Source organism: Triticum dicoccoides, chromosome 5A, assembly GCF_002162155.2.
Source record: "Triticum dicoccoides isolate Atlit2015 ecotype Zavitan chromosome 5A, WEW_v2.0, whole genome shotgun sequence".
Classification (NCBI taxonomy): domain Eukaryota; kingdom Viridiplantae; phylum Streptophyta; class Magnoliopsida; order Poales; family Poaceae; genus Triticum; species Triticum dicoccoides.
The window spans coordinates 419,902,786-419,928,906 of record NC_041388.1 but is presented as its reverse complement, the minus strand read 5'-3'; the positions used below and the strand labels follow the sequence as shown (position 1 = coordinate 419,928,906).

Sequence of the window (26,121 nt, the reverse complement as noted above, 5' to 3'; positions counted from 1 at the left end):
CAGCCCCTGCAGTATTAAGAAAAGGTCTTCCAAGAATAATAGACATACTATCATCCTCGGGAATATCAAGTATAACAAAGTCCGTTAAAATAGTAACGTTTGCAACCACAACAGACACATCCTCACAAATACCGACAGGTGTAACAGTTGATTTATCGGCCATTTGCAAAGATATCTCAGTAGGTGTCAGCTTATTCAAGTCAAGTCTACGATATAAAGAGATAGGCATAACACTAACACCGGCTCCAAGATCACATAAAGCAGTTTTAATATAATTTCTTTTAATGGAGCAAGGTATAGTAGGTACTCTGGGGTCTCCGAGTTTCTTTGGTAGTCCACCCTTAAAAGTATAATTAGCAAGCATGGCGGAAATTTTAGCTTCAGTTATCTTTCTTTTATTAGTAATGATGTCCTTCATATATTTAGCATAGGGATTTGTTTTGAGCACATCAGTTAATCTCATACGCAAAAAGATAGGCCTAATCATTTCAGCAAAGCGCTCAAAATCCTCATCATCCTTTTTCTTGGATGGTTTTGGAGGAAAAGGCATGGATTTCTGAACCCAAGGTTCCCTTTCTTTAGCATGTTTCCTAGCAACAAAGTCTCTTTTATCATAACGTTGATTCTTTGATTGTGGGTTATCAAGATCAACAGCAGGTTCAATTTCTACATCATTATCGTTACTAGGTTGAGCATCATCATGAACATCATCATTAATATTTTTACTAGGTTCATGTTCATTACCAGATTGTGTTTCAGCATCAGACATAGATATATCATTTGGATTATCAGGTGGTTCAGCAATAGGTTCACTAGAAGTTTGCACAGTTCTATCATTTTTCTTCTTCTTCTTTTTAGAAGAACTAGGAACATCAATATTATTTCTTTGAGAATCTTGCTCGATTCTCTTAGGGTGGCCTTCAGGATACAAAGGTTCCTGAGTCATTCTACCAGTTCTAGTAGCCACTCTAACAGCATAATCATTTTTCTTATTATTCATTTCATTAAGCACTTCTTTTTGAGCCTTAAGTACTAGTTCTACTTAAGTGGTAACCATAAAAGCATGTTTGCTAACAAGTTTAAGTTCATCTTTAATATCAGTCATATAATCACCCAAGTGTCTAATCATATAAGCATTTTCTTTTAATTGTCTACCAAAATAAGCATTGAAGTCGTCTTGCTTATACATAAAGTTATCAAACTCATCCAAGCATTAACTAGCAATTTTAATAGGAGGGACTTCAGCTTTATCATATCTATAGAGAGAATTTACCTTTACTACCTGTGTCGGGATATCGGGATCAGGAGGTTCTTCAGTGAATAAATAACTGAGATCATATGTTTCTTCAACAGGCGGTATATTAAGACCATGTATTTCTTCAATAGGAGGTAAATTCTTAACATCTTCAGCTTTAATACCTTTTTATTTCATAGATTTCTTTGCCTCTTGCATATCTTCGGGACTGAGAAATAAAACACCTCTCTTCTTCGGAGTTGGTTTAGGAATAGGCTCAGTAATTGGAGCAAGAGATGGCTTAGGAGCTGGCTCAGGAGGTGCCAAATTATTTTCATTTGTCAACATATTATTCAATAGAATTTCAGCTTCATCCGGTGTTCTTTCCCTGAAAAGAGAACCAGCACAACTATCCAGATAATCTTTGGAAGCATCGGTTAGTCCATTATAAAAGATATCAAGTATTTCAGGTTTCTTAAGAGGATGATCAGGCAAAGCATTAAGTAACTTGAGAAGCCTCCCCCAAGCTTGTGGGAGACTCTCTTCTTTAATTTGCACGAAGTTGTATATTTCCCTCAAAGCAGCTTGTTTCTTATGTGTAGGGAAATATTTAGTAGAGAAGTAATAAATCATATCCTGGGGACTACGCACACAACCAGGATCAAGAGAATTAAACCATATCTTAGCATCACCCTTTAATGAGAACGGAAATATTTTCAGTATATAATAGTAACGCGATCTCTCTTCATTAGTGAACAGGGCAGCTATATCATTTAACTTAGTAAGATGTGCCACAACAATTTTAGATTCATAGCCATAAAACGGATCAGATTCAACCAAAGTAATTATATCAGGATCAACAGAGAATTCATAATCCTTATCAGGAACACATATAGGTGAAGTAGCAAAAGCAGGGTCGGGTCTCATTTTATCTCTAAGTGATTTCTTGTTCCATTTAATTAATAACATCTTAAGCTCATATCTATCTTTGCAAGCAAAAATAGCGGCAGAAGATTCCATATCAAAAAGATAACCCTCAGGAATAACAGGCATATTTTCATCATCACTATCATCATCGTATTCAGATTCAATAATTTCTTTTTCTCTAGCCCTAGAAATTTTTTCATCAAGAAATTCACTAAGGGGCACAGTAGTATCAGGCATAGAAGCAGTTTCATCATAAGTATCATGCATAGCAGAAGTGGCATCATCAATAACATGCGACATATCAGAATGAATAGCAGAAGCAGATGTAGGTGTTGCAAACTTACTCATAACAGAAGGCAAATCAAGTGCAGAGCTAGATGGTAGTTCCTTACCTCCCCTCGTAGTTGAGGGATAGATCTTGGTTTTTGGAGATCTCAAGTTCTTCATAGTGTCCATCAGATATAAATCCCAAGTGACTCAAAGAATAGAGCTATGCTCCCTGGCAACGACGCCAGAAATTTGTCTTGATAACCCACAAGTATAGGGGATTGCAACAGCTTTCGAGGGTAGAGTATTCAACCCAAATTTATTGATTCGACACATGGGGAGCCAAAGAATATTCTCAAGTATTAGCAGCTGAGTTGTCAATTCAACCACACCTGGAAACTTAGTATCTGCAGCAAAGTGTTTAGTAGCAAAGTAATATGATAGTGGTGGTAGCGGCAACAAAAGTAAAGATAGCAAAAGTAATGTTTTTGGTATTTTGTAGTGATTGTGACAGTAGCAACGGGAAAGTAAATAAGCGTAAACCAGTATATGGAAAACTCGTAGGCACCGGATCAGTGATGGATAATTATGCTGGATGCGGTTCATCATGTAACAGTCATAACATAGGGTGACACAGAACTAGCTCCAATTCATCAATGTAATGTAGGCATGTATTTCGTATATAGTCATACGTGCTTATGGAAAAGAACTTGCATGACATCTTTTGTCCTACCCTCCCGTGGCAGCGGGGTCCTATTGAAAACTAAGGGATATTAAGGCATCCTTTTAATAGAGAATCGAAACAAAGAATTAGCACATAGTGAATACATGAACTCCTCAAACTATGGTCATCACCGGGAGTGGTCCCGATTATTGTCACTTCGGGGTTGCCGGATCATAACACATAGTAGGTGACTATAGACTTGCAAGATAGGATCAAGAACTCACATATATTCATGAAAACATAATAGGTTCAGATCTGAAATCATGGCACTCGGGACCTAGTGATAAGCATTAAGCATAGCAAAGTCATAGCAACATCAATCTCAGAACATAATGGATACTAGGGATCAAACCCTAACAAAACTAACTCGATTACATGATAAATCTCATCCAACCCATCACCGTCCAGCAAGCCTACGATGTAATTACTCACGCACGGTGGTGAGCATCATGAAATTGGTGATGGAGGATGGTTGATGATGACGACGGCGACGAATCCCCCTCTCTGGAGCCTCGAACAGACTCCAGATCAGCCCTCCCGAGAGGTTTTAGGGCTTGGCGGCAGCTCCGTATCGTAAAACGCGATGATTTCATCTCCCTGATTTTTTTTCTCATCGAAACTCAATATATGGAGGTGGAGTTGGAGTCGGAGACGCAACATGGGGCCCATGAGGTAGTGGGGCGTGCCCTAGGGGGGGCGCCCCCCACCCTCGTGAGAGGGGTGTGGGCCCCCTGGTCTTCATCTTTGGCGAGGATTTTTTATTGTTGTTTCTAAGATGTTTCGTGGAGTTTCAGGTCATTCCGAGAATATTTGTTTTCTGCACATAAAACAACACCATGGTAATTCTGCTGAAAACAGCGTCAGTCCGAGTTAGTTCCATTCAGATCATACAAGTTAGAGTCCAAAACAAGGGCAAAAGTGTTTGGAAAAGTAGATACGACGGAGACGTATCACTCGTGAACTGCCTCGGGGTTCCCAAGCCCCTGGCAGTTCCAGCTAATGCAACTCATTGGGCCGGGCAGGACCGATCAACGGTCTTTGCCGAATTTTCTGGAGTAGGCTTCTTCTTTTTGGGAAACTTTTCGGTCCCCTCATCCTCATCCTATGCAACTGCTTCCAAGATCGGATCCCCATGAATAGCATCACCTGCGCCAGCCAGGAGCAAGAGCTGCTTCGGCTTATACACATACGTTGGAGCGTCCTTCCTCTTATTGTGTGATCTGTCCCTGTTTTTCACCAGCGAGTTCACCTCCTGCTCACCATCAGGTCTGGATTTGGTACTTGAGTTCCTAGTTTCTTGTTTGTTACTTGGCGCCAAGCTCTGTCCCCTGGATGAACTGTCATTAGAAGTTGGTTTCTTGTTCTCCTCAGGTGCTCGCAGACTCGGCCCAAAGGGTAGGTCACCCTTCTCATCTCCGGTGCCCGGGGTTTGACAGAAAAATCAGAGTGTCCTAGCCTACCACATGAGAAACAAAAGTAGGGTATATGCTCATATTGGATGTCATATGGGTCTACCTTCTTCCTCCGAGCAGAATCAATCAGTATCCATCTATGGAGCGGCTTGCTAACTTCCACTGAAACCCTAGCTCTCAGGTAACCACCATTATGATCGAACTTAGCACTAGTGGCTCCCTTGTCAATTATCCGTGCAATGGTTAGGGCCCATGCATCACCTCTCAGATTATAAGGCAAATTAAGAACCCTAGCCCACACCTGGAGCCGATCAAAACTGATCTCATCTGGGCGCATGTGTTCCTCGAACTCGGCCAAGGTTACCGCATTCTTCTTGATATGCCATGGCGATCCAGCCTAGACTCTGTATCGATCTCTCTTTGTCTCAAATTCTGCAACAAATTTGTTCGGTCCAACCGAGCGGAATTGCAAACCTCTCAGATTCCCCCATGCCGGCCGAAGCGTGTTGCCAATGGTTTGGATATGATATTGATTGCGGTGAAGAATTTTGCCAGCCAACAGCCACTTCGCCTGACCACCCTCATCGCGATTGTCGATCACGAGTGGGGTAGCCTCATCCTCGGAGATATCCAGCTTCCTGAGCACTTCCTCCAGCAGCGATTTTGCTGATCTAGGGTTAGTGGGTCCCGAGGTCCCCTGCGTGCTCGGCGGAGAGGATGTTGCCATCTCCTACGCCGCTGTGCTCCAGGCAGCCCGCCGATCAGGATCCGCGGCCGCCAATGAGTTCCATGTCGAAACCCTAGAGATCGCCGCCAGGAGCGCCTTATAGGTTCTGGGGAAAAACTTTTGCGTGTTCTAACTGCGGTCAGTCATATATCACTCTATAGAGTGCTTAGCCACATATAGTGGTAGTGGAAGGAGCAGATAATACAACAGCTATACCCATAGACACGAGTTCAAGATATGGATACGATCGTAGAGAGCCGGACACGACAGGCACGAGGGCCACTTAGTTGGTGGCGGGGCTCTTCCCGTTCATGGCCGGCAGGACCTGCGCTTCCGGCACCATGTGGCAGACCACCGCGCCGCCGGGCTTCATGCCGAGGAGCCGGAAGGTGGCATGCTCCGGGTCCCACCGGGACGCGTCGGTGCGGCACACGGCAACCGCGGTCATCGCCACGTCCCGGCGCTTGCCATCCAGGGCCAGGACGTAGGCCCTCACCGGGCCGGTGGCGCGGCAGCCGTACACGGCCCCTTCACCGGCTTCTCCCCGGCACACGACGAAACTGGACCCCTCGACCACCCTCACGGAGTGGAAGGCATACAGCTCCAGTGGCTTTTCTGCCGATGCCTCGGCGGCGGCAGCGGCCTGATGGATCCTGTGGAAGGGCAGGCTTTCCCCGACGCGCACCGCGTCCTCGGAGTAAATTGCAGAAAACCACCAGTTTGAAGGTTAGGTTTGCAAAAAACACTACAATACATTTTTTGCAAAAAAAACTATATCTTCAGTAATCTTTTTGCAAAAACCACTGATCGGCGGATCTAGCTCTGTTCAGAGTGTTTATGACAGATGGGGCCCATTTTCTGCGTATGTGGCGTAACTTTTTGTGTAAGGTGGGTTTTAATCTAAAATTACAAACTAGACCCTCAAATTTTACACAAACACCCTCAAATAAAAAAAATGAAAACCACAATTGACCACCAGTGGAGCTCGTGCAAATCAGCCTCATCCCGCCCTCGACCTCACGTTGACCATGGCCGACCGGCGATCCCCCACCACCTCATGTCGTCCTTCTCCTCCCCAATGCTCCTCCGTGGTGGAACTTCTCCTCCCCGGAGAGGATCTAGATCGGGGGGTCCTCGTCCTCCTCTGTGGTGGAACCGCTCCTCCCCGACGAGATCTGGATCGGGGGTCCTCGTCCTCCTCCGTGGTCGAACTGCTCCTCCTCGACGAGATCTAGCGTGGTGGGCACCGCCGTCCTACCGCCATGGTGGGCGCCGCCGCCCTGCCGCCGTGCTATAGTACGCCGTGGTGCATCAGTGGTGGAACTGCTCCTCCTCTGTGGCAGACATCGCCGGCCTGTCGGCCGCCAGTTAGATGTGCATGCCATCCTGGTGCATCGGTGACCGCCCTTGCTGCTCCAGCCTTTGCCCTCCCGCTCTCTTCTTTCCCAGGTTGTCTCCCTTGCCCTCCCACCCTCTTCTTCCCTAGGACGCCCCTGCTCCTCCGATCACTGACCCAACTGCCCCAGTCATAGCGTCCATGTCGAGGAACGACAATGATGACTCCCAGTGGCGGCCGTCCTGCCGGTGTCAGGCTCAAGCTGTCAGGACCCCGATTCCAAGTCACATCGATCTAGCCGGTAACACCTCATATCACTTTGCGGCCTCACGCACGGTATTCCCACGGGTGTCGCCTTACCATGGCCCAGGACCGTTTGCACCTTTTGGCTCACGTATATGATAGTGTCGCTAGCATCCATATGACAGAGAACCCGGGCCGACATGGCTAGTCGTGAACCCAAAGCGGCACCAACCTATGGGTACAGGCATACATGAATCACATCGAGCATGTCGGTCAGCAGCGTGTGAATCCGGGTTGTAGCACTGGGCTAATAGGACTCCGGGAACCTGGGCTGTAGCAGGCTAGGCAGGACTCCGGATGTCACCGCGTGACATTTCCCCGAAGGGACAGACACAGGAACAAAGAGAAACACATGACGAGCCAGTCAAGTGTCCTGAGCAGTAGTGCTGGGCTAGCAGGACTCCGGTGAACCGGGCTGTAGCGGACTACTATGGCTCATGGAAGCACTAAACTACATTTCCCCATAAGAGAGGCTGCCAAGGATAAACAACTAGATTGTCGGATCCCACACATACCAAGCATTTCAACCATACACACAATATGATCGATATGTGTAAATATAACATGGCATCACAACATAACTCTACGACTCAAGTATTTATTCATTAGGCTCCGAGGAGCGAGATATTACAAACATGGGTCTCATGACCCAACAATCATAGCATACAAATCAAAGCACATGCGGAAGCTTAACATGTCTGAGTACAGACATCTACAAATGAAAAAGGCTGGGAAGCCTGACTATCTACCAGATCCTGCCGAGGGCACAAGATCGTAGCTGAGGTAACAAGCTAAACGTCGAAGTCCACGTGGAACTACTAGCGAGACTGAAGTCTCTCTGCAAAAACATAAATTAAGCAAACATGAGTACAAATGTACCCAGCAAGACTTACATCAGAACTAACTACATATGCATCGGTATCAACAAAGGGGTAGTGGAGTTTAACTGCAGTAAGCTAGCTTTGACTCAGTGGCTAACCTGAACTATGACTACAAGCAACTCTTTTGAGGTGGCACACATGAGTCCACATATTCACCATTCAATACACCACTATGGATCCGCTCCTGTCTCCCTACGAGAAGGCCATCCATAGCACTCACACTTATCTTGCGAGTTTTAGAGTATCCACTTTCACTTGTCTATGAACTGTTATAGGCAAACCAGAAGTCCTTTACCGTAGACACGACTATTCGAATAGATCATTTATAACCCTGCAGGGGTGTACTTCTTCACACACGCTCTCGCCACTTACCACCATGTACACGCCGTGTATCTCGGCAACCTTCAAGCAGAAGCCTAGCGAGGGAGTCGGCCACGACCTGACTAACCACACAAGTCTCTAGTCCAGGTTTATCGCTTATTCGGGTTCCATCCGCGAGGAGATCCGGCCGGAGTTTCGCTCACAGCCCCAAACGATGTGTGTAGGGTTCCGGAGACACCAAACGGGCGCCCGGTACACCGTGCCATGGTGTATCTACCGCATCATAGTCCACCCCTAGGGTCAGCGCTACGCACGGCCGCCAACACATATCCTATAAACACCAGAAACTAGTTGCAACTCCTGGACAGAGGGCAAGGCAGTTAATAAGTCAAGAGGGTCCATTTGTTTCGGGCCCAATGCGTGGTAGTAGCTGCTCATGGATCACAAACACAGAACTCAGTTCCTGAGGACGGTTTCAATGAGACAACCCACCATGTACTCCTACATGGCCTCTCACCGCTACCTTTACCAAATCGTGTTCACACACTTAGCTCACACACAGTAGGACATGTTCATCACTATTCCAATTCATCCCCGATGAATCAGACCTGACACAACTCTATGCAATAGCAGGCATGACAACCAAGCATGAATGAGTAGGCACATCAGGGCTCAAACAACTCCTACTCATGCTAGTGGGTTTCATCTAATTACTGTGGCAATGACATGTCATGCAGAGGAAAGGGGTTCAGCTACCGCAGCAAGTAACAGATGAATTGTTGTTGTCCTAATGCAGTAAAAGAGAGTAGGAGCGAGAGAGTGGGATTGTATCGGAATGAACAAGGGGTTTTTGCTTGCCTGGCACTTCTGAAGATATTATAGCTCTTCATCGGTGTCATCGAACTCATCGTCGGGATCACGTCTATCGAGAGGGGACAAATACCGACAACAGAGAAGAAAACACAATCAATGCAATGCACAATATGATGCATGATCATGACATGCCAATATGTTGTGTTTTGAGCTAATGCAACTACAACCAGAAGGTTTTGAGCTTATTTGAACCAAAGATTCAAATACAACTCAAGTTGTGGGTCCATATAAGTGCATTAACATGTTTTACCTAAATAACAAGGTTAAGTTGCTCTAACATGCATGAAACTAGTACAGATGGATAGATTGGATTTCTTTGATCATTTTTCATATATAATTTATTTCATTCTGAGCTATAGATTAATTTCTATGATTTTTTGAAGTTTATAACATTTTCTCGAATTTCCTATATAAAATTAAATCCAGAAAATACTTATTGCGTCGGCATAGCGTCACTGTGATGTCACCAGGTCAACGGGGCCGGTCCAAGTCAAACCTGACCAATGGGGCCCACTGGTCAGTGACTCAGGGCCAGTTAGTGTCGCTGACAGGTGGCCCTAGTCAACTGCCACGTCAGCCAGTCAACCCTGACGCATGGGTCCGCTAGTTTTGTTAATTATTCTAGCTTAAAACTAAACAACAGCTTAATTGGGTAGCAGGGCCTACTGTCATTGTCTAGAGGGTGGGGTTAGCTGCTAATGATGTGCCACGTCGGAGTCACCGTAGTTCAGCCGGCGGCGACCAAAGCCGTGGCGGAAACTCGCCGGAGTTGCTCGGGTTTCGCGTACAGGTCGTGGTTTGAGCCGCGTTTTGTCTCTACGGGTAGCTGGCATTGCAGCGCGTCGGCTGTAGGCAGTAGCTGGGCCTGGGGTGGCCGGAGTCGACGGCCACGAGCTCAAAGGTGGCAGCCGGAGTTCGGTGGGGCACGGGCGGGGCACTGCGGCTTGTGGGCGAGTGAGCGAGGTAGCTGGGCGGCATCTCTGGCGTTCTAGGAGCACCTTGGTGCAATTGGTCGGAGCTGAGGTGCTCAGGAGCGAGGACCTCATCGGCCATGGCGGACGGCGGCTCCAGTTACTCGCGGGGCAGTGGCTACAGGACGAAAACGACGACGTGGTTAAGGGGGAAAGGACCGGGAGCTCATGGTGAGGCCGACGACAGGCTCAGCTGGCTCGGGGACGAACGGAAGGCGACGAATCCGTCGATGGAGTCCGGCGGCCGTGCTCGGGGAAGACTACTCGTGGCTGCGATGTGGGGCTCCCGCGGTGGCGTGGCTCGGGGTGGAAGAAAGAGGGGGTCGAGGCGGAGCCTCTGGGCCGGTCAGAGAAGCAAGGGGGAGGCGGTGGGTACAGCTACGGCAAACGGCGTCGGTGGCGATGGCAGCGCTCGGCTATGGGGAGGAGAGCGAGACAGAGGAGGGAGAAAGCACGGGGAGAGTGAGAGAGGACTAGGGGGTGCGTGGCGTCTCTCAGAGGCGTCCAGACGTCGAGGGGGAGCGGCAAGCAGGAGGTGGCCGGGGCGCGTGGCCGCGCACACGGGGCACACGCCCGGCGTCCTTCTATCGCGAGGAAGACGATAGGGGGGAGGCCAGTGGGCTGGGCTGGCGAGCTGGGCCAGCTAGGTGGGCTTTGGTGGGTGCCAGGCAAGAGGCCCAGAAGTTGTTCTCCCTCTCTTTGCTGATTCTGATTTTCTATTTCTTTTATTCTATTTTGATTTAGTAAAATACTAAACCATTTAATAAATCCTGGAAATAATTAGGGGTGTTGTCTGAATTATTCTAATGACCCATAACAACTTCCAGCATTTTTGGAGCACTTAAAATATATATAGCATTTAAATAGCTCCAATTCACATATGTTTGAATTAATTCAAAGCCCAAAGATGTCCTGCAAAAATGTAAACCATTTTTTGGTAGATGCTTCCACCTCAATCGAGAAATGTTGAACATTTTTAGAGGGCATTTTGAGTTCAATGAAAAAGATTTTATTTTGACCCTAGTTGAATTCATTTGGTGCTAGGGTTTAAGCATCCCCATTTCAAGATTAATTGAAAATGAAAATGATGCATGGATGCAATGCCACTAATTACAAAAAGATATCTAGGGCTATGACAACTCACCCCCACTAAACAAGAATCTCGTCCCGAGATTCAAGTCGTGAGGTAAGAAGACAGAGGGACACAAGCTAACACAATCTTCATGATCCAGACGTCTTTCTTGAGGATGTTGATTCATTGCATCACCTTGATCTCGACGTCTTGCTTTGAGAACTACGTCCAACATGACAACGAGTAGAAAGGGAGAATTTTTTTTGAAGAATCGATCTTCCTGAGGTTCGAGCACTCAGGATCAACTCATGGAGTGAGACGTTGAAACATCTCTTGAGTTGGGACACAAAACATACATCAAGACGGATGGATAGTAACGGATGGTGAAGTTCAATTTGGTAGGGAACTATTCCACGCTTAGGTAGGATGGTGAATGGTTTCCAGATAGCGATGAAATAATTTCCATGATTCCATTACGGGACACCTCGGGGAGGTGACTCGTCGAATTATTCCCTTACGTGGCAAAAAGAATTACTTTTGATACAAAGATCATTGAAACTCTTCATACCAGCCTAAGACAATCACAATCGATCATTTGGCGAAGTTCAAAGGAATGGCATATCCGGATTCCAATGGATGATGTGGACTACCTTGTTGAAGACAACGCGATGGATGATTTTGATTATCATCGGGAATGGATGGGACCCATGGTAGTACCACTGTTGAAGATGATCCTGACCAGGAATTATCGAGAAGGTAGTCCAAGATAGAATGGCACAATGGCGGTGCAAGCTGGGAACAAAATGCAAATGTTGGGAATGATTCTAGTAACTGGGGATAAACTCAACAGTAGAGAGTGATCCCACTTTTTGAATGGTTCTAGCATAATCGAGGAAACCGAGAGCACAACAATCCCTGAGGAACAACTTCTAGAATAAGTTGCACTAAATCCTCATGGAAAAGATGGTCAAATAGCTCAATCAAGATACTACTACGATAGATCTTCTGGCTAGGTGTGTTGACCAGAACATCAACCTTGTCGAGACCTACATCATAAATCTTGGAATAGCTCCAACCATCATATCTGCCTGAGATTCAGATCTGGTTGGTAACGGGATATTTCAGACAACATGTCCGGAAAGAAAGTTTGCAACACAAACCGACAAGACGATGTTGCGAGATTCTCGGGAATTGAACTACATTAGCAAGCTCCAAAACATAAGCTGGTTCTGCTACATACATGTGAGCATGTTGTCCAAGACAAGCATGACCACATAATAGTCTTACAACAAAACACTACGGAGTTCTGATTGGGAACCATCATTGCGAAGAGAGAAATCCTTCACATGTACCTTTGGGTCCTTAAGGATTAGCACTTAAGAACTTCTTTTCCTTGAACAAATCAATCAGTGGCTTGGTGTGCTAGGGATTCATATAGAATGAAGGTTGCAAGTCTCCAAACCACAGAATGCTTCGCATGTATGCATGACTGACTTGGGATGATTCTAGATGAGGCGAAACAAACTTTCTCAAATTCATGGCGGCAACTTGCATCATATGCACGTGAATTAGAGGAAGTCACTTCTTCCATCCGAACATATGCTTCATGAACGAAACACGAAGATAATGCTTATAAAGTTTCCAATACTAGCTGGATGTTCAACATGAATCATGGAGAAGGTGGCAGTGTTGTTGACGGGCTCAACAACAATTCATCCAGGTTTCCATGGGGATGAGATTCCATAGTTATGTGAACAAGTGATAGCATTGGTCAGACCCAAAAGATATAATGGTGTATGCTCGAGGGATCAACCACGATAACCCATACTCAAATCAAAGATTGGGTAAGACAATAGGTCCAACAACTGATCACGAGGACCAATTGATGAAGATATCATCTTTCTTCAACACACACACACACACACACACACAGAAGATATCCCTTAGAGATGAACTAAGTTAAGCAAAGCTTTTACCTTCCAACTCTCCAAGTTGTTGTCTAGCTCAACCAACTAGCTCAGGGATATCCAACACAGATTCTTGGAGAAGGGGTGATTTATAAGAAAATCAACTTGATCACGAACTCAACATAGTGGTCAGGTGACATCCAGGTGATACTTCCGAGAAGATCTTCGGAAAATCACAAATCACCAATATGTCACTAAGCTCGAGAACAATCTTGCTTTTCAGGGCAAGACGATATGATCAAATAAGCAAGGATTGACACTATACTAACTCATTGATCGAAAAGTGCACCGGAAATAAGGACTAGGTAGCACGATCAACCTTAGGGTGATGATTCAATAATCAACACGCTAAGGATAAGATTATTGTCCATTAACTACCAAGCAACACAGTTGCTAGGAGTATTGATTTCACACATAATGGTTCACTTGTCGGCATTCCGATTGCGACAACACGGGACCGAGAAATGAATAATGATGGCGAAAGGTATCACTGCATCAAGAATTCATAAGAGGTTGTGCAATTCCCATGACATTCTTGACATAAGACGGTAATACTCCAGGCAGAACAGAACAAAAGCTGGATTGGCATTTGATCTGCAGAACACAACTACTTTGACCCAATCCCGGATATGGATGAGGTATTGGAGTTTGTTTCTCCTGGTCATTCCAGAATAGAATGGCTTGATGGACCACACGAATAATAGGCATCGATGAACACGATCACGCACATACCCTTGACTATCATTTAATAGATGAAGGCCGGAATATAACCGAAGGGGGACAACTCAAAGAACATATGATTTTTTTTGAGTTGTGGATTCATGGATTAGCATGTCGAACCAAGTTCAACATGTTTCTTCCGGATAAAACCCATGCAGAAAAGGAAGGACTGGCAGATTAACAACACGGAATCGAGAACTCGCCAAGAGCACTCTAGTTGCGGTCCTTCGGTTCAACGAGGAACTTCTGCCATAAGTAGTTCATGGTAGTTGGAAGAACGAGGTACCACGGACCTCGAGGACTATCGCAAAGGTTACTAATATCCTAAAGGAACTACCAAACACTATCAACACGAGGCAACAAATGGACATCAGGAACATGAGGAAGGGGTTTGCAATTGCATCAGACTATTTAGAGACCTGGGATGACTCGGACAACATAACGGCTGTAAATGCTCAAAAGATTTGAGACATCCTGCAAAATGATGGCATAACCACTCAACAACATCATATCAAGGTTCCAAGTCCAACTATCAACATACTGGAGTAGTAGAAACTGAACTAGGGCTTAAATCCATCAATCCTATAAGTCTCTATCATAGTAACTCGTCATCCTGATAGATAGATGAGAAGGCCTAGTTCTTAAACCTCGTAGAAGAGAAGAGGTTGACTCAGATCAGAAGGCATAAGGTAAAGGAGTAAAAAGAGCCTTACGTTCCCTTCCATAATCAATTCCCGTATATAACTAAAGCATTTCTAGACTCAACTTCGACCAGTTTGGCTTGGTAATCCTACAGGCAGTCAGGCTCTGATACCAAAGCTGTCAGGACCCCGATTCCAAGTCACATTGATCTAGCCGGTAACACCTCATATCACTTTGCGGCCTCATGCACGGTATTCCCACGGGTGTCGCCTTACCATGGCCCGGGACCGTTTGCGCCTTTTGGCTCACGTATATGATAGTGTCGCTAGCATCCATATGACAGAGAACCCGGGCCGACATGGCTAGTCGTGAACCCAAAGCGGCACCAACCTATGGGGACAGGCATACATGAATCACATCGAGCATGTCGGTCAGCAGTGTGTGAATTCGGGTTGTAGCACTGGGCTAACAGGACTCCGGGAACCCGGGCTGTAGCAGGCTAGGCAGGACTCCGGATGTCACCGCGTGACATTTCCCTGAAGGGACAGACACAGGAACGAAGTGAAACACATGATGGCCAGTCAAGTGTCCTGAGCAGTAGTGCTGGGCTAGTAGGACTACGGTGAACCAGGCTGTAGCGGACTACTATGGCTCATGGAAGCACTAGACTACATTTCCCCATAAGAGAGGCTGCCAAGGATAAACAACTAGATTGTCAGATCCCACACATACCAAGCATTTCAATCATACACACAATATGCTCGATATGTGTAAATACAACATGGCATCACAACATAACTCTACGACTCAAGTATTTATTCATTAGGCTCCGAGGAGCGAGATATTACAAACATGGGTCCCATGACCCAACAATCATAGCATACAAATCAAAGCACATGCGAAAGCTTAACATGTCTGAGTACATACATCTACAAATGAAAAAGGCTGGGAAGCCTGACTATCTACCAGATCCCGCCGAGGGCACAAGATCGTAGCTGAGGTAACAAGCTAAACGTCGAAGTCCACGTGGAACTACTAGCGAGACTGAAGTCTCTCTGCAAAAACATAAATTAAGCAAACGTGAGTACAAATGTACCCAGCAAGACTTACATCAGAACTAACTATATATGCATCGGTATCAACAAAGGGGTAGTGGAGTTTAACTGCAGAAAGCCAGCTTTGACTCAGTGGCTAACCTGAACTATGACTGCAAGCAACTCTTTTGAGGTGGCGCACACGAGTCCACATATTCACCATTCAATACACCACTATGGACCCGCTCCCGTCTCCCTACGAAAAGGCCATCCATAGCACTCACACTTATCTTGCGAGTTTTAGAGTATCCACTTTCACTTGTCTATGAACTGTTATAGGCAACCCAGAAGTCCTTTACTGCGGACACGGCTATTCGAATAGATCATTTATAACCCTGCAGGGGTGTACTTCTTCACACACGCTCTCGCCACTTACCACCATGTACACGTCATGTATCTCGGCAACCTTCAAGTGGAAGCCTGGCGAGGGATTCGGCCACGACCTGACAAACCACACAAGTCTCTAGTCCAGGTTTATCACCTATTTGGGTTCCATCCGCGAGGAGATCCCACCGGAGTTTCGCTCACAACCCCAAACGATGTGTGCAGGGTTCTCGAGACACCAAACGGGCGCCCGGTACACCGTGCCACGGTGTATCTACTGCATCATAGCCCACCCCTAGGGTCAGCACTACGCACGACCGCCAACACATATCCTATAAACACCAGAAACTAGTTGCAACTCCTGGACAGAGGGCAATGCAGTTAATAAGTCGAGAGGGTCCATTGGTTTTAGGCCCAATGCGTGGTAGTAGCTGTTCATGGATCACAAACACAGAACTCAGTTCTTGAGGACGGTTTCAATGAGACAACCCACCATGTACTCCTACATGGCCTACCGCTACCTTTACCAAATCGTGTTCACACACTTAGCTCACACACAGTAGGACATGTTCATCACTATTCCAATTCATCCCCGATGAATCAGACCTGACACAACTCTATGCAATAGCAGGCATGACAACCAAGCATGAATGAGTAGGCACATCAGGGCTCAAACAACTCCTACTCATGCTAGTGGGTTTCATCTAATTACTGTGGCAATGACATGTCATGCAGAGGAAAGGGGTTCAGCTACCGCAGCAAGTAACAGATGAATTGTTGTTGTCCTAATGCAGTAAAAGAGAGTAGGAGCGAGAGAGTGGGATTGTATCGGAATGAACAAGGGGTTTTTGCTTGCCTGGCACTTTTGAAGATATTATAGCTCTTCATCGGTGTCATCGAACTCATCGTCAGGAGCACGTCTATCGAGAGGGGACAAATACCGGCAATAGAGAAGGAAAACACAATCAATGCAATGCACAATATTATGCATGATCATGACATGTCAATATGTTGTGTTTTGAGCTAATGCAACTACAACCAGAAGGTTTTGAGCTTCTTTGAACCAAAGATTCAAATACAACTCAAGTTGTGGGTTCATATAAGTGCATTAACATGTTTGACCTAAACAGCAAGGTTAAGTTGCTCTAACATGCATGAAACCAGTACAGATGGATAGATTGGATTTTTCTGATCATTTTTCATATATAATTTAGTTCATTCTAATCTATAGATTAATTTCTATGATTTTTTGAAGTTTATAACATTTTCAGGAATTTCCTATATAAAATTAAATCCAGAAAATACTTATTGCGTCAGCATAGCACCACTGTGATGTCACCAGGTCAACGGGGCCGGTCCAAGTCAAACCTGACCAATGGGGCCCACTGGTCAGTGACTTAGGGCCAGTTAGTGTCGCTGACACATGGCCCTAGTCAACTGCCACGTCAGCCAGTCAACCCTGACGCGTGGGTCCGCTAGTTTTGTTAATTAATCTAGCTTAAAACTAAACAACGGCTTAATTGGGCAGCAAGGCCCACTGTCATTGTCTAGAGGGTGGGGTTAATTAGTGGGGTTAGCTGCTAATGATGTGCCACGTCGGAGTCACCGTAGTTCAACCGGCGGCGACCAAAGCCGTGGCGGCAACTCGCCGGAGTTGCTCGGGTTTCGCGTACAGGCCGCGGTTCGAGCCGCGGTTGGTCTCTACAGGTAGCTGGCATTGCAGCGCGTCGGCTGGTGGCAGTAGCCGGGCCTGGGTTGGCCGGAGTCGACGGCCACGAGCTCAAAGGCGGCGGCCAGAGTTCGGTGGGGCATGGGCAGGGCACTGCGGCTTGCGGGCGAGCGAGCGAGGTAGCTGGGCGGCATCTCTGGCGTTCCAGGACCACCTTGGTGCAACTGGTCGGAGCTGAGGTGCTCAGGAGCGAGGACGTCATTGGCCATGGCGGACGGCGGCTCCGGTTACTCGCGGGGCAATTGAAGGAAATATGCCCTAGAGGCAATAATAATGTTATTATTTTATTTCCTTATATCATGATAAATGTTTGTTATTCATGCTAGAATTGTATTATCCGGAAACATAATACTTGTGTGAATACATAGACAAACTAAAACGTCACTAGTATGCCTCTACTTGACTAGCTTGTTAATCAAAGATGGTTATGTTTCCTAACCATAGACATGTGTTGTCATTTGATTAACGGGATCACATTATTAGGAGAATGATGTGATTGACATGACCCATTCCATTAGCTTAGCACCCGATCGTTTCGTATGTTGCTATTGCTTTCTTCATGACTTATACATGTTCCTATGACTATGAGATTATGCAACTCCCGTTTGCCGGAGGAACACTTTGTGTGCTACCAAACATCACAACGTAACTGGGTGATTATAAAGGAGCTCTACAGGTGTCTCCAAAGGTAAATGTTGGGTTGGCGTATTTCGAGATTAGGATTTGTCACTCCGATTGCCGGAGAGGTATCTCTGGGCCCTCTCGGTAATGCACATCACATAAGCCTTGCAAGCATTGCAACTAATGAGTTAGTTGCGAGATGATGTATTACGAAACGAGTAAAGAGACTTGCCGGTAACGAGATTGAACTAGGTATTGAGATACCGACGATCGAATCTCGGGCAAGTAACATACCGATGACAAAGGGAACAACGTATGTTGTTATGCGGTCTGACCGATAAAGATCTTCGTAGAATATGTGGGAGCCAATATGAGCATCCAGGTTCCGCTATTGGTTATTGACCGGAGACATGTCTCGGTCATGTCTACATTGTTCTCGAACCCGTAGGGTCCGCACGCTTAAGGTTTCGATGACAGTTATATTATGAGTTTATGAGTTTTGATGTACCGAAGTTAGTTCGGAGTCTTGGATGTGATCACGGACATGACAAGGAGTCTCGAAATGGTCGAGACATAAAGATTGATATATTGGACGGCTATATTCGGACACCGGAAGTGTTCGGGGTGATTTCGGAGAAAACCAGAGTGCCGGAGGGTTACCGAAACCCCCCGGGAGAAGTAATGGGCCGTATGGGCCTTAGTGGAGAGAGAGAGGAGCAGCCAGGGTGGGCCGCGCGCCTCCTCCCCCCTGGTCCGAATTGGACTAGGAGAGGGAGGGCGGCGCCCCCTTTCCTTCTCCCTTCCCCCTTCCTTTCCCCCTCCTAGTAGGAGTAGGAAAGAGGGGAGTCCTACTCCTACTAGGAGGAGGACTCCTCCTCCTTGGCGCGCCATAGGGCCGGCTGGCCTCCTCCCCTTGCTCCTTTATATACGGGGGCAGGGGGCACCCCTAGACACACAAGTTGATCCACGTGATCATTTTCTTAGCCGTGTGCGGTTCCCCCTTCCACCATAATCCTCGATAATATTGTAGCGGTGCTTAGGCAAAGCCCTGCGACGGTAGAACATCAAGATCGTCACCACACCGTCGTGCTGACGAAACTCTTCCCTGACACTTTGCTAGATCGGAGTCCGGGGATCGTCATCAAGCTGAACATGTGCTAAAACTCGGAGGTGCCGTGGTTTCGGTGCTTGATCGGTCGGGCTATGAAGACGTACGACTACATCAACCGCGTTGTCATAATGCTTCCGCTGTCGGTCTACAAGGGTACGTAGATCACACTCTACCCTCTCGTTGCTATGCATCACCATGATCTTGCGTGTGCGTAGGAAATTTTTTGAAATTACTACGTTCCCCAACAGTGGCATCCGAGCCTAGGTTTTATGTGTTGATTTTGTATGCACGAGTAGAACACAAGTGAGTTGTGGGCAATATAAGTCATACTGCTTACCAGCATGTCATACTTTGGTTCGGCGGTATTGTTGGACGAAGCAGCGCAGACCGACATTACGCGTACGCTTACACGAGACCAGTTCTCCCGACGTGCTTTGCACAAAGGTGGCTAGCGGGTGTCAGTTTCTCCAACTTTAGTTGAACCGAGTGTGGCTACGCCTGGTCCTTGCGAAGGTTAAAACAACACCAACTTGACAAACTATCATTGTGGTTTTGATGCATAGGTAAGATTGGTTCTTACTTAAGCCCGTAGCAGCCACGTAAAACTTGCAACAACAAAGTAGAGAACGTCTAACTTGTTTTTGCAGGGCATGTTGTGATGTGATATGGTCAAGACATGATGCTAAATTTTAATTGTATGAGATGATCATGTTTTGTAACCGAGTTATTGGCAACTGGCAGGAGCCATATGGTTGTCGCTTTATTGTATGCAATGCAACTGCGTTGTAATGCTTTACTTTATCACTAAGCGGTAGCGATAGTCGTGGAAGCATAAGATTGGCGAGACAACAACGATGCTATGATGGTGATCAAGGTGTCGCGCCGGTGACGATGATGATCATGACGGTGCTTCGAAGATGGAGATCACAAGCACAAGATGATGATGGCCATATCATATCACTTATATTGATTGCATGTGATGTTTATCTTTTATGCATCTTATCTTGCTTTGATTGACGGTAGCATTTTAAGATGATCTCTCACTAATTATCAAGAAGTGTTCTCCCTGAGTATGCACCATTGCGAAAGTTCTTCGTGCTGAGACACCACGTGATGATCGGGTGTGATAGGCTCTACGTTCAAATACAACGAGTGCAAAACAGTTGCACATGCGGAATACTCAGGTTATACTTGGCGAGCCAAGCATATACAGATATGGCCTCGGAACACGGAGACCGAAAGGTCGAGCATGAATCATATAGTAGATATGATCAACATAGTGATGTTCACCAATGAAACTACTCCATCTCACGTGATGATCGGACATGGTTTAGTTGATTTGGATCACGTAATCACTTAGAGGATTAGAGGGATGTCTATCTAAGTGGGAGTTCTTTAGTAATATGATTAATTGAACCTAAATTTATCATGAACTTAGTACCTGATAGTATCTTGCTTGTTTATGTTTGGCTGTAGATAGATGGCCCGTGCTGTTGTTCCATTGAATTTTAATGCGTTCCTTGAGAAAGCAAAGTTGAAAGATGATGGTAGCAATTACACGGACTGGGTCCGTAACTTGAGGATCATCCTCATTGCTGCACAGAAGAATTACGTCCTGGAAGCACCGCTGGGTGCCAGGCCTGCTGCTGATGCAACTGACGACGTTAAGAACGTGTGGCAGAGCAAAGCTGATGACTACTCGATAGTTCAATGTGCCATGCTTTACGGCTTAGAATCGGGACTTCAACGACGTTTTGAACGTCATGGAGCATATGAGATGTTCCATGAGTTGAAGTTAATATTTCAAGCAAATGCCCGGATTGAGAGATATGAAGTCTCCAATAAGTTCTATAGCTACAAGATGGAGGAGAACAGTTCTGTCAGTGAGCATATACTCAAAATGTCTGGGTATAATAATCACTTGATTCAATTGGGAGTTAATCTTCCAGATGATTGCGTCATTGACAGAATTCTCCAATCACTTCCACCTAGCTACAAGAGCTTCGTGATGAACTATAATATGCAAGGGATGAATAAGACTATTCCCGAGCTCTTCGCAATGCTGAAAGCTGTGGAGGTAGAAATCAAGAAGGAGCATCAAGTGTTGATGGTCAACAAGACCACTAGTTTCAAGAAAAAGGGCAAAGGGAAGAAGAAGGGGAACTTCAAAAAGAGCAGCAAGCAAGTTGCTGCTCAAGAGAAGAAACCCAAACCTGGACCTAAGCCTGAAACTGAGTGCTTCTACTGCAAGCAGACTGGTCACTGGAAGCGGAACTGCCCCAAGTATTTGGCGGATAAGAAGGATGGCAAGGTGAACAAAGGTATATGTGATATACATGTTATTGAGGTGTACCTTACTAATGCTCGCAGTAGCACCTGGGTATTTGATACTGGTTCTGTTGCTAACATTTGCAACTCGAAACAGGGACTACAGGTTAAGCGAAGATTGGCTAAGGATGAGGTGACGATGCGCGTGGGAAATGGTTCCAAAGTCGATGTGATCGCGGTCGGCACGCTACCTCTACATCTACCTTCGGGATTAGTATTAGACCTAAATAATTGTTATTTGGTGCCAGCGTTGAGCATGAACATTATATCTGGATCTTGTTTGATGCGAGACGGTTATTCTTTTAAATCAGAGAATAATGGTTGTTCTATTTATATGAGTAATATCTTTTATGGTCACGCACCCTTAAAGAGTAGTCTATTCTTATTAAATCTCGATAGTAGTGACATACATATTCATAATGTTGAAGCCAAAAGATGCGTAGTTGATAATGATAGTGCAACTTATTTGTGGCACTGCCGTTTGTGTCATATCGGTGTAAAGCGCATGAAGAAACTCCATACCGATGGACTTTTGGAACCACTTGATTACTTGCGAACCGTGCCTTGTGGGTAAGATGACAAAAACACCATTCTCCGGTACTATGGAGAGAGCAACAGATTTGTTGGAAATCATACATACAGATGTATGTGGTCTGATGAATGTTGAGGCTCGTGGCGGATATCGTTATTTTCTCACCTTCACAGATGACTTAAGCAGATATGGGTATATCTACTTAATGAAACATAAGTCTGAAACATTTGAAAAGTTCAAAGAATTTCAGAGTGAAGTTGAAAATCATCGTAACAAGAAAATAAAATTCCTAAAATATGATCGTGGAGGAGAATATTTGAGTTACGAGTTTGGTGTACATTTGAAACAATGCGGAATAGTTTCGCAACTCACGCCACCCGGAACACCACAGCGTAATGGTGTGTCCGAACGTCGTAATCTTACTTTACTTGATATGGTGCGATCTATGATGTCTCTTACTGATTTACCGCTATCGTTTTGGGGTTATGCTCTAGAGACGGCCGCATTCACATTAAATAGGGCACCATCAAAATCCGTTGAGACGACACCTTATGAACTGTGGTTTGGCAAGAAACCAAAGTTGTCGTTTCTGAAAGTTTGGGGATGCGATGCTTATGTGAAAAAGCTTCAACCTGATAAGCTCGAACCCAAATCGGAGAAATGTGTCTTCATAGGATATCCAAAGGAAACTATTGGATACACCTTCTATCACAGATCCGAAGGCAAGACTTTTGTTGCTAAATTCAGAAATTTTCTAGAGAAGGAGTTTCTCTCGAAAGAAGTGAGTGGGAGGAAAGTAGAACTTGACGAGGTAACTGTACCTGCTCCCTTATTGGAAAGTAGCACATCACAGAAACCAGTTTCTATGACACCTACACCAATTAGTGAGGAAGCTAATGATGATGATCATGAAACTTCAGAACAAGATACTACTGAACCTCGTAGATCAACCAGAGTAAGATCCGCACCAGAGTGGTACGGTAATCCTGTTCTGGAAATCATGCTACTAGATCATGATGAACCTACGAACTATGGAGAAGCGATGGTGAGCCCAGATTCCGCAAAATGGCTTGAAGCCATGAAATCTGAGATGGGATCCATGTATGAGAACAAAGTATGGACTTTGGTTGACTTGCCCAAAGATCGGCAAGCAGTTGAGAATAAATGGATCTTCAAGAAGAAGACTGACGCTGACGGTAATGTTACTGTCTACAAAGCTCGACTTGTCGCAAAAGGTTTTCGACAAGTTCAAGGGATTGACTATGATGAGACCTTCTCACCCATAGCGATGCTTAAGTCTGTCCGAATCATGATAGCAATTGCCGCATTTTATAATTATGAAATTTGGCAGATGGATGTCAAAACTGCATTCCTGAATGGATTTCTGGAAGAAGAGTTGTATATGATGCAACCGGAAGGTTTTGTCGATCCAAAGGGAGCTAACAAAGTGTGCAAGCTCCAGTGATCCATTTATGGACTGGTGCAAGCTTCTCGGAGTTGGAATAAACGCTTTGATAGTGTGATCAAAGTATTTGGTTTTGTACAGACTTTTGGAGAAGCCTGTATTTACAAGAAAGTGAGTGGGAGCTCTGTAGCATTTCTGATATTATATGTAGATGACATATTACTAATCGGAAATGATATAGAATTTCTGGATAGCATAAAGGGATACTTGAATAAGAGTTTTTCAATGAAAGACCTTGGTGAAGCTGCTTACATATTGGGCATTAAGATCTATAGAGATAGATCAAGACGCTTAATTGGACTTTCACAAAGCACATACCTTGATAAAATTTTGAAGAAGTTCAAAATGGATCAAGCAAAGAAAGGATTCTTGCATGTGTTACAAGGTGTGAAATTGAGTAAGACTCAATGCCCGACCAATGCAGAAGATAGAGAGAAAATGAAAGATGTTCCCTATGCTTCAGCCATAGGATCTATCATGTATGCAATGTTGTGTACCAGACCTGATGTGTGTCTTGCTATAAGTCTAGCAGGGAGGTACCAAAGTAATCCAGGAGTGGATCACTAGACAGCGGTCAAGAACATCCTGAAATACCTGAAGAGGACTAAGGATATTTTTCTCAATATGGAGGTGACAAAGAGCTCGTCGTAAATGGTTACGTTGATGCAAGCTTTGACACTGATCCGGACGATTCTAAATCGCAAACCGGATATGTGTTTACATTAAACGATGGAGCTGTCAGTTGGTGCAGTTCTAAACAAAGCATTGTGGCGGGATCTACATGTGAAGCGGAGAGCAGCAAACGAAGGAGTCTGGATGAAGGAGTTCATATCCGATCTAGGTGTCATACCTAGTGCATCGGGTCCAATGAAAATCTTCTGTGACAATACTGGTGCAATTGCCTTGGCAAATGAATCCAGATTTCACAAGAGAACCAAGCACATCAAGAGACGCTTCAATTCCATCCGGGTTCTAGTCCAGGTGGGAGACATAGAGATTTGCAAGATACATACGGATCTGAATGTTGCAGACCCGTTGACTAAGCCTCTTCCACGAGCAAAACATGATCAGCACCAAAGCTCCATGGGTGTTAGAATCATTACTGTGTAATCTAGATTATTGACTCTAGTGCAAGTGGGATACTGAAGGAAATATGCCCTAGAGGCAATAATAATGTTATTATTTTATTTCCTTATATCATGATAAATGTTTATTATTCATGCTAGAATTGTATTTTCCGAAAACATAATACTTGTGTGAATACATAGACAAACTAAAACGTCACTAGTATGCCTCTACTTGACTAGCTTGTTAATCAAAGATGGTTATGTTCCCTAACCATATACATGTGTTGTCATTTGATTAACGGGATCACATTATTAGGAGAATGATGTGATTGACATGACCCATTCCATTAGCTTAGCACCCGATCGTTTAGTATGTTGCTATTGCTTTCTTCATGACTTATACATGTTCCTATGACTATGAGATTATGCAACTCCCGTTTGCCGGAGGAACACTTTGTGTGCTACCAAACATCACAACGTAACTGGGTGATTATAAAGGAGCTCTACAGGTGTCTCCAAAGGTAAATGTTGGGTTGGCGTATTTCGAGATTAGGATTTGTCACTCCGATTGTCGGAGAGGTATCTCTGGGCCCTCTCGGTAATGCACATCACATAAGCCTTGCAAGAATTGCAACTAATGAGTTAGTTGCGAGATGATGTATTACGAAACGAGTAAAGAGACTTGCCGGTAACGAGATTGAACTAGGTATTGAGATACCGACGATCGAATCTCGGGCAAGTAACATACCGATGACAAAGGGAACAACGTATGTTGTTATGCGGTCTGACCGATAAAGATCTTCGTAGAATATGTGGGAGCCAATATGAGCATCTAGGTTCCGCTATTGGTTATTGACCAGAGACATGTCTCGGTCATGTCTACATTGTTCTCAAACCCGTAGGGTCCGCACGCTTAAGGTTTCGATGACAGTTATATTATGAGTTTATGAGTTTTGATGTACCGAAGTTAGTTCGGAGTCCCGGATGTGATCACGGACATGACGAGGAGTCTCGAAATGGTCGAGACATAAAGATTGATATATTGGACGGCTATATTCGGACACCGGAAGTGTTCCGGGTGATTTCAGAGAAAACCGGAGTGCCGGAGGGTTACCGGAACCCCCCCAGGAGAAGTAATGGGCCTTATGGGCCCTAGTGGAGAGAGAGGGGGCGGCCAGGGTGGGCCGCGCGCCCCCTCCCCCTCTGGTCCGAATTGGACTAGGAGAGGGGGGCGGCACCCCCCTTTCCTTCTTCCTCTCCCCCTTCTTTCCCCCTCCTAGTAGGAGTAGGAAAGAGGGGAGTCCTACTCCTACTAGGAGGAGGACTCCTCCTCCTTGGCGCGCCCTAGGGCCGGCCGGCCTCCTCCCCTTGCTCCTTTATATACGGGGTCAGGGGGCACCCCTAGACACACAAGTTGATCCTCGTGATCGTTTTCTTAGCCGTGTGCGGTGCCCCCTTCCACCATACTCCTCG

The 26,121-nt window shown here is 45.5% G+C and overlaps 1 protein-coding gene across 1 annotated transcript in view; it reads right to left on the bottom strand.

The window, feature by feature from the left end:
* Positions 1-5,574: 5,574 nt before the first annotated feature.
* Positions 5,575-26,121, bottom strand: part of LOC119299658 (BURP domain-containing protein 15-like) — a 23,293-nt gene continuing 2,746 nt past the window's right edge. The window contains exon 3 of the mRNA XM_037576823.1: positions 5,575-5,982. Coding sequence (XP_037432720.1) covers positions 5,575-5,982 — 408 coding nt within the window. The remainder of the gene's footprint in view (positions 5,983-26,121) is intronic.